The 13,362-nt window shown below is 34.6% G+C and overlaps 1 protein-coding gene across 3 annotated transcripts in view; it reads left to right on the top strand.

The window, feature by feature from the left end:
- LOC128177624 (leukocyte tyrosine kinase receptor-like) overlaps positions 1 to 13,362 on the top strand; it is a 201,830-nt gene that overhangs the window by 76,774 nt on the left and 111,694 nt on the right. For all 3 annotated transcript variants that reach the window (XM_052844424.1, XM_052844423.1, XM_052844422.1), the window contains exons 5-6: positions 5,156 to 5,262; positions 6,773 to 6,892. In XM_052844424.1, coding sequence (XP_052700384.1) covers positions 5,156 to 5,262; positions 6,773 to 6,892 — 227 coding nt within the window. The remainder of the gene's footprint in view (positions 1 to 5,155; positions 5,263 to 6,772; positions 6,893 to 13,362) is intronic.

The raw sequence follows: 13,362 nt of genomic DNA, 5'->3' as shown, positions 1-13,362 counted from the left end.
AAGAAAACGAAGTTTTACAGAGTGATGTTACTTTTTTCTGTTTAACAAACATTATTTCAGGTTGTTACATGTGCGCGTATGAGATATTCATTTTCCCTTGCAATCACACTATTGTCTATTGATCATCTACAATAACTGTGTTCGCCGGCGGATCACTTTTTCCTGTTTGTTTCATTTGATTTCGTCTCAAATTCATCGAGATATTAAAGCTGAACACCGCTCGTAAATAGGCACTGTCTGCCATATTTCTCTCACATCACCGTTATCCTTACAACCCCTATATAAGCTGGAGACCTCTTAGCAGTTTAAAGTATTTTGCTGTAGAGGTCTCACCTGTGTGGACGTACATCATGCTTCACCGTGTTACTCGGTCGCGATGAAATTATCAAGTTTTAAGCACTTTTTTCAAGCCAGGAGAATACTAACATCCATTAAACTGGTCAAAATATAATTACAGACAGAATATGCACATAAAATAAGAATAGAATGCATAAATTCCAAAGACCACGAAAGGGATACTACACGTTGGCCACGAGTTACGGGTGTGCAATCGGGTGTAATGAAATCGAAGGGTTTATATACCAGGTACCTGTGTGACGGTGCCTATTTATGAGCGGTGTTCAGCTTTAAAGTGTATTTTATTTTACCTCAAATTCTTTTCTTACAGTTTTATTAAAATTTATTTACACACACACAAACACATATTTTGAAATAACATGATAAATAAACAAATACATTTTATTTTGTTTATTGATTAATTTTTTTCGTATTAACCGGGGAATTGGACAACGGTATCTGCACTTAAGTGGATTATGATGCATCTGTAAGTTAAAAATCACGTTTGGGCTCATAACAGTCAGGTATTTTACTTTCAGGGTATAAATCTCTAAGTTTGTGAAATTTGGACGCCATTAAAGATCACGTGTTTAATATATGGACTACGATCCCGACTTCAAAGTTCGATTTAATCAGATGATTTAATATTAAGTATATGCAAATAAAAATGCATTACAGTATTTTATTTTTGAATGTTATTGTATGTCGTTTTTACAAGGTATCTAACAATAGTCAATTGTCTCCAGCTCAATGGTAAATGGTATACGCGTCTGCTAAAACAACACACGCATCGGCAGATATATTTAAATATGCCCCAGGCACTAGTTCATTCATTGGAAAGGGGTTAATTCAAAGGCATTGCGATCTTGTTAGCAACAAGAGTATTTTAAGATATAATGAGGGGCTATATGATTATGTAATATAACGGTACACTGCATCAACTACCGACACATAATTATTATTTATAGAGCTTGGACATTGAGTACCTCCTAATTAGTTTTGTAATTAGCGTTGACAACGAGTACCTCCCAATTATTTTTATAGCAAGCGTGGACAATGAGCATCTCATAATTATTAATTTTAACATAAATTCACGAGAAAAATTAGTTCGTTATCAAACAGTCATCATGCCCAAGAGACAAAGAAACGCTTACGATTCCAACTTTAAGCTTACAGTTGTGTCGTATGCAGAACAACATAGCAACGCTGCTGCAGAACGAGAGTATGGGGTCAACGAGAAGCTGGTCAGAGATTAGTGAAAGAAGAAGACGGAACTCCTCTCCTTAGATCGTCCCCTGAAGAAGATGAGACGGAACCCATCCCCTCTAGAGGCGCTTGAGAAAGACCTGTTGAACTGGGTGACAGAATTGCCTCAGCAGGGATACATTGTGACACGCGGTGCCATCAGAGTGCAAGCCCTGCAGAGAGTGAAAGAAGACAAGACCATCGCCCACAAGGACTTCAAGGCATCGGCTGGATGGTGTACCCGCTTTATGAATCGACATGGCCTCGCCATTCGTCAGAGGACCCACATTGCACAGAAACTTCCAACCGATGTCGAGAAGAAAGTGGAGAATTTCCATCGTTTCGTGTTGAATCACCGCAGACTCCATAACTTCCCCCTTGCAGCCATTGGAAACATGGACGAGACGCCGATTTCATTTGACTTACCATCAAACCGGACTGTTCATTTTAAAGGTGAAAAAACAGTGTCAGTGAAAACAACAGGAGCAGAGAAATCATATATGACTGTGGTGTTAAGTTGTATGGCCGACGGAACGAAACTAAAGCCGATGGTGGTGTTTAAACGGAAGACTATACCAAAGGAGAAACTTCCAGCCAGAGTGTTAGTGTATGTGAATGAAAAAGGGTGGATGAACGAAGATCTGTGTAACGTGTGGCTGGAGAAAGTGTGGTCAACCCGTCCCGGCGCCCTGATTAACAGAAAGAGTCTGCTTGTGTGGGACATGTTCCGAGGACACCTAGGGGATAAAGTGAAAAGAACTCTGAAATCCATGAAGGTGACTCAAGCTGTGATTCCCGGGGGTTGCACTTCAGTTTTACAGCCACTGGATGTGTCCCTGAACAAGCCGTTCAAGACAAAGATGCGCGAGCTGTGGACTAACTGGATGTTAAACAGAGAGAAGGAATTTACAGCAGGAGGAAATCTGAAGAGGCCGAGTTACAGTGTGATCGCCGGTTGGATAAAAGAAGCCTGGGACTCAGTGTCTACGGATATTGTATGCCATTCTTTTAAGAAGTGTGGAATAAGCAACAACATGGACGGATCTGAGGACGATGCCCTTTACAGTGATTTAGTGTCAGGACCTGATTCTGCCGATAGTGAATCCGAAACCATGGTGCCCGAGGAACCAGCGAATATGGATAGTGATGACGATTTCTGCGATGACATTCCCTTATCTGAGTTGCAGATGAAGCTTCTCTTCGAAGACAACGGCGATGAAGAATTCCTAGGATTCACTCCAGAGGATATCCGCGAGTGAGCTAGTGAACATTTAAAATGTGAATGTGACTGTGAACTCTTTAATACAAATGTAGAATTATTTGTTCGTATTGATTACGCTATGCATATGAAATAATATTTGTTGTTATTTATGTTTATGTTATGTTATTATGGCGCTAAAAATTGAACATCAAATGTTTGTGACATCGTTTCTCTGTTTTGTGAAAATTGTCATATACCGGTAAGCACCCTTTTCTCATGAGCGCAATCATATATTTTTTTTTCTATGAGGGTTCATTTGTAGAGACACCAAAAACTAGAAGTCTATGTTAAAGTTGAACAATGCGCGACAGATGATGTGACTGATTTCTTTGTGCCTACTTGATTCTTACATTTTTGCTCTGATAGCAATGTGAAATGAACTGGTACCAGGGCATTTCTTAAAAGGAGAAAAAATGATGTATATTGTGTATCTATACCATTCCGTAATTGACAGATAAGACTAATGGATTTTAAGCCATTTTAAAGGGTGCCCAAAGCCGTTTAACAAAGAGGATTTTTTTTATGCTAAACAGTGCTGAGACATAGAACCTTGTTAAGTCTTATACACGAGATCCACAGTTGATTATTATTGGTTGCTGCTTTAATACGTATTATTCCAATTTTCTCACTCATTTGAACGTGTCTTTAGATGTCATCAAAGAGATCTAGATTTAATATAGTGTTAAGCAGGGGAGTAAAGAAAGAATGTAAGCAATTTATTGTCTCATCCAGACATATTGCAAATGAATTGTTTTTAAAATTCTTATTCAGACCAAAAATTTGAACGTGAATCCACTTTTTGAAATTTCTATGCAAGGAAGTTGCAAGTAGCATATTACTTTCATGTTGTATTATCCCATGATGACTATATGCCATTGGATAGATTGCAAATATTCTTTTATTAAAAAGAATAACTCTACTATAGGATCTACACAAAGCAATAAATTGTAACGGGATTGGGGAAATAATGAGGAACAAGACCGGGTTTCGAATCCTGGCCCCCTGAATCTCTAGTCAGATGCTCTACCAACTGGCGCCGGTATTCAAATCATTCTAACCATCACAAAACATTTAATTACCTAGAAGCAAGACATCTTGGTTTTTATAAAAACCCTGTTCTTTTGGACGAAAGGGTTATATTAGCCAGTTCTCAGAAATCACCAAGACTCAACACTCAATGCTTGTCTACTTGTCTATTACCAAGAAAAAAATTACAGAAAAGTGAATATTGCTGAGCACTTGTCCAATTTGACAGCGTATAGTATGTCTCAAAATAATAATTTAGTTTAAGATACAGCTGATAATTTTACATCTGAGGGCAAACCTGATGCAATTTAAAAATGTTTAATGAGATTTGCTGAAGTAACAAAGTTATTAGCTAGATTAATTTATTTGTTAATTCTTTGAACAAATGCACTGGGGGAAGACACATTAGTTATTAAGTTTTTGTTGGAAAAATCAAGAGCAAAGGCAGCATATGGACAGTGGTCTTTATTTTAAGTTATACAGCACAGTACAATGTTATTTTAATTTATAAAGCACAGTACAATGTTATTTTAAGTGATACAGTACAGTTCAAAGTTATTTTAAGTTATACAGTACAGTACCATATTATTTTAAGTCATACAGCACAGTACAATGTTATTTTAAGTGATAAAGCACAGTACAATGTTATTTTAAATGATACAGTACAGTTCAAAGTTATTTTAAGTTATACAGTACAGTACCATATTATTTTAAGTGATACGTACAGCACAGTACCATATTATTTTAAGTGATACAGCACAGTACAATGTTATTTTAAGTGATAAAGTATAGAACAAAGTTATTTTAAGTGATACAGTACAGTACCATGTTATTTTAAGTCATATAGCGCAGTACAATGTTATTTTAGGTGATACAGCACAGTACAATGTAGTTTTCAAGTTGAAAGTATTTAATAGATCTTAATTGAAATATTTTGGACAAGTGAAGTCAAAGTTTGGAAAAAGAAAATGTCTTAAACACTTGGCTAAATTGACAAGCAGGGGAAAAATTAAGGTAGATCCTTGCAAACTTTCATGCATTTTGCATGAAAATGGTATGTTGCTCATTTTGCATTCAGAACGAAATATTCTAGCAGCACTTTTCAAGTTGAGCAATTATAAAACTATTGATATGTGTTCGATTTTTTGATTATTATCAAAATATACAGAATATAGTGTTGTTCCAATAAGTCATGCAAAATTGGCAGAATGTTTATTGAATATTTAAATAAACGGTGTTTGATTATATGAAAGCAAGCAATTATACCTGGGTTTTTTTTTATTGTAGCTACTTTATACAATTCAAAGCATTTCGAGGACTGACTCAGCAAGGAGACATTGCCATAGATGATATATCACTAAATCCTGAGTGCTTCAGTCAATTCTCCAATAAAGGTACTCTCAGACTCTATAAAACTTGTTTTCATTTTATTAGGATTAATGATATTCAGATAGTGTAATTTTCTTGTCATCAGGAAATGAATGTTAAAAAAAGCCAAACCATGTCACTTACTTTATTAGTCAGTTAAAACCTTTAATATAAAAGGTTGTGGTTTAATTAATTGTGTGATTTTTGTGATTAATGTATCACTGATGTATTCACAAGAAGTTCCAATGCCTTTATTATTTTTTTTGTACATATATGCACGTTCGAAGTTAATAGATTAGCTGATTTTGAATTATACTACTGAAATACTTTGTCAGCATAACTCAAAAAATTAGCAGAATGGAATCAACTTTAATTGCTGAAAGGGTGAATTAATTACATGAGTATTTATCATACTTGTAATAACTGGGGTGTTTTTTACGGTGTAGTTTTCAAAAATACAACACCAAACAAAGAATTTTGATCCATAGATGTTGCATTGGTATAAAATTTTTATTTGGAACACATTGTCAATCAATTTCATATAGACGGTGTTGTTGTTTTGTTAGTATATTATGTTTAAAGATATCATGAAAGCCTTTGCCTCATGAGGCAAGAGTTAAGTTTTTTTGTGTGTGGGGGTTTTTTAAGGGGGGGGGGGGGGATTAGATATGCTGACAATGGCTGAATTCTGTTCTTTAGATATGCTGAATTAAGAATGAATGTAAATAAAGTGAGAAAATAAGGCAGTCAATCTACCAATTAATTTTCATTTAAATGTCCTGAGGAAGAAATTTTGTCTGGCCTCTGGGGATTTTGGAGGGGGGAGGAGTGGGGGCTGGGGTTGGAGGTCAAACATGTATGTTAACCATCTTTAGTTTAATAATGAAAACAAATACATGTAAAGGCATTCTTGACAGTGAACAAATTTTCCGAAAATTATTTCCTATTATTTGAGTCTTGCACATTTTAAAAATCTGTGATGCACACTTATTTCCAAAATAATAAATTTCATAGTCCTTGTTACAAGATTTCAGGTAGGGGAAATGGGGGGGGGGGGGGGGGGTCATTACCATGTTTTTGATTTTTTATTCCAGAATGAAGCATAATTAAATGCATATATGAGACTTCTCTACAGATAGGTCTATGAATGGGTTATGTTATTCAGGTGACCATTAAGGCCTGTGGGCCTCATGTAAATTATTTTCATTCTGTTGTGTTGCATGTGTTTGAATTTATCTTGGTTATTGCACACAGGTCAAAGCAAAGAATACATGGTCTCAACTTTCCAGTTAACCTTTTGATAAAAATTCAAAACTTTTTAATGAAAATTGTGATCATGTGCATATTGTTACAGTAGCCTGTTTTTCTTTGAGGCATTAGGAGAGTGTATAAAAAAAAATAATAAAATTAAAGACACATGCGGTTACCATTTTGAAATACAAATACAGTGCAACATGTTAATATTTTAGGCTTGTCTTGTGTTAATTGAAAAATTTCTTGCTTCAAACTGATGCATTTATTTTTTTGAATTTAAAGACAAATCTGGCAACAGGAGAATTTGCAAAGAAAATTCAAAGACGACTGCTTTGAATGAGGAGACTACCATTTCCATTCTGTCGTCAAGCACCCAGTCTGTAAAACATAAGAATGGAACAAGTAAGTGGTCCTGGAGATCAATCACTCTATTATTACATGTTTTAAAGCTTTAACAACTTATTATTGTAACTTGTATTGGTTCAGGGCTACATTTTACAAAAGAACTTACAACCAAATTAAAGAATGCTTATTAATCGCAACTAATCAATGTTTCAATTTATTGGCTGTAAATTATAATTTTGATAGTTGATTAATGGTTTAATTTATATTAATTCTTTTCACTAAAGAGCATTCCATGAGACTAAAAATAGTGGCAATTTCTTTTGTAAAACGCAGTCCTGGACTAGTTATCAGCTAAATTGAGAGAGTTTTGGTATTTAGAACATAATTATGACAGATTTAGAACCTTGGTAATCAGTCCTTTGCTATGAATGATAAATTTGAATGTTCTCAATAATGCATTATGCTGAATATCTAAGTGGTCAACTTGGTGTAAAAAATGCACCAAAGAGAGCTTTGTCACATAACAGATTTACTGCCTTGGTAATCAGTCCTCTGCTTTAAATTCACAAAATCATAAATTTGAATGTTCCGAATATGTATTTTGCTGAATATTAAAGTGTTGGTGTAAAAAAGGCAATCCTCTACCCTTTTTCTGGGCCCAAACATTAATAGAAAAATGTGTACAGATTAGTTTTGTTATATATGCAACAACGAAAAAGGAAAAGCATGATTTTTACTTATCATAAAATTTTGAAATAATGGATGGAACAACTATCATTTTATCATTGAATACCTGTGACATATTTAAAGAACAACACGGACATTAAAAACCCAAGAGTCGAACTGTTTCACTTGATTATTTATTCTTATGAAAAGACTGTTTTGCACAATTTCCTGTAAATCAGGGGTCTATTGCCATTGATATTTTGGATTTTGAGAAACAATTTACACATCTATCAAACATCTACAAGATTTTATTGCATGTTTGATGCTGCAATGCCACACTTCAACAAAGATGAATGCAACGGGGCTGTAACGATGCATCTTGCTGGAGCTATGCAACAGGAAGTTGCAACTGTGTAGGGGTATATCAATTGACTGCAGCAATTAAATGTATGTCTCCACCAGCAAGGAAGCACGGATGACAGACCAAGAACTGGCCGTCTGCGGGTTATCATTTGCAGGCAGGACTTTCAGATCCACCTTCAGTAGATGCTCAGTCAATTCAGAACTTCTGCAGAAATTGCTGCTGCAATATCTGGACAAGGAAATCAGTGAATAAGTGCCCAAACTGTTCATAACAGACTGCAAGGAGCTTAAATTTGTGCGCAAATTAGCAACTTCATCATGGATATCTTCCATCACAATTTTAAAGGGCAAAATAAAAATTAAATTTTAAACACTATTGAAATTGATTATGAAAATTAATCATCTAGTAATTAAAATTGCACAATTTATATTTGAATTTTCATAACTTCATAAATTCCACAAAGATGAGCAGCTCCAAAACATATTTTGATAATTCAGGCAAGTGGAACTTGGTGCCCGAGTTGGGAAACAAACTCCATCGTCATCTTACATGGCTGCCTGAACATGAACATTCCACTTTCCTACTGATCGCATCGTTTTGTTTTACAATTTTTTGCTGAAATTAACTACATTCAACAATATCAAGTGCTAAACACAATTTATGAGCATGTTTTGAGAAAAAAATTAATCTACTGCAATAATTCACTTGGGCTTTATACACACATGTTTAAAGAAAATTTGGAAGACACAGACTTCGATGTAGAACAGTTCAGTGGTTAGATTGGAGTCATTTATGTATAAAATTGAGAACAGTTTAACGGTTCGATTGGATTCATTTCTGCATAAAATCGTAGAACACTTTAATGGTTAGATTGGATTCATTTCTGTATAAAATCGCTTCAGATAGACATTAAGAACAATAAGACACCCGGTATTCCAACTAAGATCAATTCTGACTTATTGTTTATTTCCTGTGTATGAATATGCTTCCTGTGTTTAGATATTAGCAGTGTTCATGACTGCAGGTAGACTGCAAGCCCAGGACACCCTGATATTTACCACCTGGTAAAAATGTCTGGCCTTTAACTTTTCATTACAGCAACATGATTGATGTTTAATTTTTTTCACAAGACACTTTGCTACACTTAAGATTTAAGAAATAAAAATACGATGGAAACTGGATAATTGAATAATAATGTATTTTTATGTGTATGTGTGTAATTAAACCATCACTATGAAAAAGTAATGATTTCTTATTTTGTACTGTACTTTGTCTTTACCCAGTAACAGTATTAAGATTAAAGATAATTGCTAATCAGAAAGCTACCAACAGGGATTTTGGTGACTTCAATTACTTAAACAATAAAATGCTTTCTTTGGTGGTTGATGCGGGATATGAAAGTGGCAACATTGCATAAAAAATTCTGTCTGGATGTTTCTTTAGAGCTATCAATTAACTAAAAGTTTCTATAAGAAAATAGAGGGAAGATGTAAATAATGTATGCAATAAACCCAATTGTTTTTAGTCAGTGCAAAAAAAAATGTCATGCACCAGGATAGATTATAAAAACAAGTCTGATGTGTCATTTATGATTGAATGGATAAGGAAATATATTCTTTTTTATCAAAAGCCCAAGATGTTGAGAGCATTTTTAAGCTCATACAGTACAGGCAACGCAGATCCCGTATTGGCCCGCGTTACCGTCACGGTATTTTTATCGTTCCCGCGATACACCATCGCGGTTTTTGATCGCGGTATGGATTGCGACCGTGATGACACCGCGACGGTGTGATTTACCGTTATTCCTGCTGCTGCTTGTTGTTGTTACTTTACCTGTACTGTACAATACAGGCAATGCAGGTCGCGTAAATCCACGTCAAAAATGCGACTTCAGATTTAAGCATAACAGCTGCATTGTAAATAAATTGTGGTCCATATTATTATAAAATTAATAAATTATATTTATGAAATAGAATTTCATGAAATCGGAAACTACATTCGAATTACAACATAACATGATTATTACGCTGTTAAATTTTGTTATGTGTAAATAAGAACACATATCTTTGTATTTGACGTGCTTATTTCAGTTATTATTTCTATTAGTTGATAATCCTGTTTTTATAACAATCTTAAAATTAAATATTTTCATAAGATGAACTCGTATCAATGCAGAGCAATTTTATCTTCTCATTTTTAAGTTGACACGCATAGCGCCGTAAACTGTCAATACATGACTTGTGTATGTTTTAAATTGAGAAATGAACAAATGTCGGGAATCAACTAAGAAATCTATTTTTCCATTCAATAATAAAATTATCATTCATATATAAAGTTGGTGCTGCGTTAAAGCACATGGAATCATAACGTGTATCAGTATGCGTTTCCTGTATACATATAAAGTTTAAGTTACGATCATTTTCTGTGTATACATGTAGTGATTAAGAAACTCAGGGTAGAAAACGACATGCCCTTGAGGGTTTTCACACCTATTCACGACAAATGAAAAAGTCTATATCGCGTACGGCTTCGTCTAATCGCACAACACCTTACGAGAGAGAGAGAGAGAGAGAGAGAGAGAGAGAGAGAGAGAGAGAGAGAGAGACGTTTAGGCGTAATTTAACGTACACTTATGTGAAATATACTAATATCCAATACTAAATATTCATAAAATTAGTATTCATAAAAGAATATGGTACACTGTGATTGAATCCATCATGCATTTTCAGATTTGAGTCCACGTGCTGCACCTGTCAATCAAATCAACCCGCTAGCTCTACCACGTGTTTCCTCCATGATAAAGTTTCGTTCTATAAGTTTTATTCTTAATAAAGAAAATAAGAAGTATGTTTAACAAATAAGTTTTTTTTACAATGTTCGTTATGCATGATATACTGTGTTTGGAAAGTTTAATTCGTTGTGTTTTTTCCCTATCTCTTTTAGTTTATAATGGAGGTTTTTAGCGGGAAGGAACATCTTCAACACGTTTAGCTGTTAAAGAATGCAGTAAAATGAAACAATTATTTGATATTACTACTAGTAAAATTGTTTGATATGCATGTAGAATTCTTCTTGGTCAATTGTTACACAGATTATCTACCTGCCTCATTCCTGTGTATTCTGTGCGTTCAAGCGTAGAGTGATTTCCTGTCAGTGCGACGGTTTCACACCTTTGTGTAAAACAATTGGGACTAAAGTCAGATAAAGTTAACTTCGACAGTCATAAAGCGGTGGGGGGGGGGGGGGGGGGGGGGGGTTAGGTTACGATAACGGGAAACGGGTTTACATACACTGTATTTGTAGTCGCTTTATATTCAATAAGATTACATGTACATGCCCATATAAAATGATATCAATACATTTAATGAAATGTTTAAATGTTTTTTTATCGGCATGAAATGCAAAACTTTCAAAACATGTTCTTAATTTCTTTGAAATGTGTAAGAACATAAGAACGGTTTAACAACATTTCCTTCTCAAAATTTTTTATCTAGTTATTCTGTTAAGAGAGAGAGAGAGAGAGAGAGAGGGGGGGGCTCGGTCGCGAGTGAACGCTAACCTCCGTCACGGCGGGTAGCTGGTACACCATCACGACACCATGACATGGGATACCCACAATATCTTTCGATTACATAATTTTATGCAACTCTGGGTATCTCTAAGGCTCCTTACTCTCTCAGTCAGACTGAGTCTTGAAGAACACACCGCTTCGCACTTAAAGATTGTCGTTGCAAACGTAACGCACTAGAAAGTGGGAATCCTCGCGCTATGACAAACGACGAGCCATATATGTATCTAGAGTAACGCAACACAAATTCACTTAAACGTGAATTCACAAAAAATGTTCTTTACACGTAGAAGACCTTGTAAGAAATGAACGGAACATACTAAAAATACCGGGTTGATAATTTTATAGGAAGCCCTCATTTTTAATCACTTTCTCATCATTAGTTGACACGCATGGACTTCAAAACAAACAATACAAATTTAGGCGGACCAATTAATTTTTAAGAAAACACAATCACACTGCGTACATATTTATAATTTTATTGGCAATTAAAATCATTTCATGATAATTTTTACTTTAACGACCTTCTTAAAATATGATAATGGATTCGAAAATATTTTATTTGCAATTGCTGCACGAGTATTAAATTAAATACTTTTATAATTTATTTAATAGCTATGAAATAAAAAAAAATAGTAAAACAGACTCCAAGTATTTTGATATAATCTCTGTCAAAATCTGGTTAAATATCGTCATTAAATATTAAGAAACATTCAATTTATTTGTCATTCGGGGAGATAACTCCCGCTTGTATACGATACTTTTCCATCGATAATTTTACCGTGGCGGGGACAGGTAGATGATGAGTTTACCGTGATGGGAACGCGGTATACCTGTCCCACCTGGCCGATCACCTCGATGTGTTTATACCGTGACGGGGCGCGGGAAACACGGGATCCGCGTTGCCTGTACTGTACAAGTTGCATTACATAACCAGTAATTTACCCATGGTAAAAGATGCTCTAAAAAAGGGACTTTATGTAAAAAAGTCGAAAACTTTGAAGCTACATATGATGCATCTCCTTCCCTAATTTTTAGAAGAAAATTTATCCACTGAAAAAACTACATACTAGGATAGGAAACAATGGTACTCTTACCATTTTGGGATATGATATTTCTGATGATTGATTTATTTTGATAAGAGTAATAACTATGAATTATACTGCAAATATCTGAAGGCACATCATTTTTTATGTAAATCAAGTTATGCAAGAAAAGTAATCATTATATGCTTATGTGGAAATTATAGAAAAATATTAAACCTCGCAGCCAAGATTGAGTCAGTGTAGGACTTAACAAATTAAGCCATGTCCTAGACTGGGAATCTTGTCCTCTTAATGGAATTCTACTATGCCACACTATCAAAATGTCTGATCCTTTTAAGCTAAACAAGTTAAAAAGAATGAAAGACGGCAAAGCCAGTTTGGTCTACAGTCAAGAGTTCAGGCTAGATTTGTTCAATGGTTTCTAATTTGAGTTTTATTATCGAGGAGACTTATTTATTTCTTCATTAGATAATATCAGGGCTGTTTTTTATTTGTGTATGCATGATCACATCTCTTGGAAATTCAAACGCCTAACACATGAACACTCCATGACAGAAGAGTAATATTATGCAACACTTTATAATAACCTTCTGAAATTCACAAAGTTGTTGTTTGATCAAGAAAAATATTTTGAATTCTTAATAACATTCAATTTGTAATCTCAATGGTTGAATTGGGTTTGTTTGATTTAAGCTCCAATATGAAATTGGTTTTTCAGTGCATTGTTCATTTTAAGTGCCATAATTTTGGAATTTATCTTCTAGAGCTCTGTGAAGTTATTAATCATGCTACAGGGATTTAGAATTCTGCGACATTATATTCAGATTCAGTGAATAGACAGCAATGCTTATAGGTAGATGGATAGATGCTGATTAAAATAGTG

The sequence above is a fragment of the Crassostrea angulata genome, chromosome 3, assembly GCF_025612915.1.
Source record: "Crassostrea angulata isolate pt1a10 chromosome 3, ASM2561291v2, whole genome shotgun sequence".
Taxonomy (NCBI): Eukaryota; Metazoa; Mollusca; class Bivalvia; order Ostreida; family Ostreidae; genus Magallana; species Magallana angulata.
This window is presented reverse-complemented; position numbering and strand designations above follow the sequence as displayed.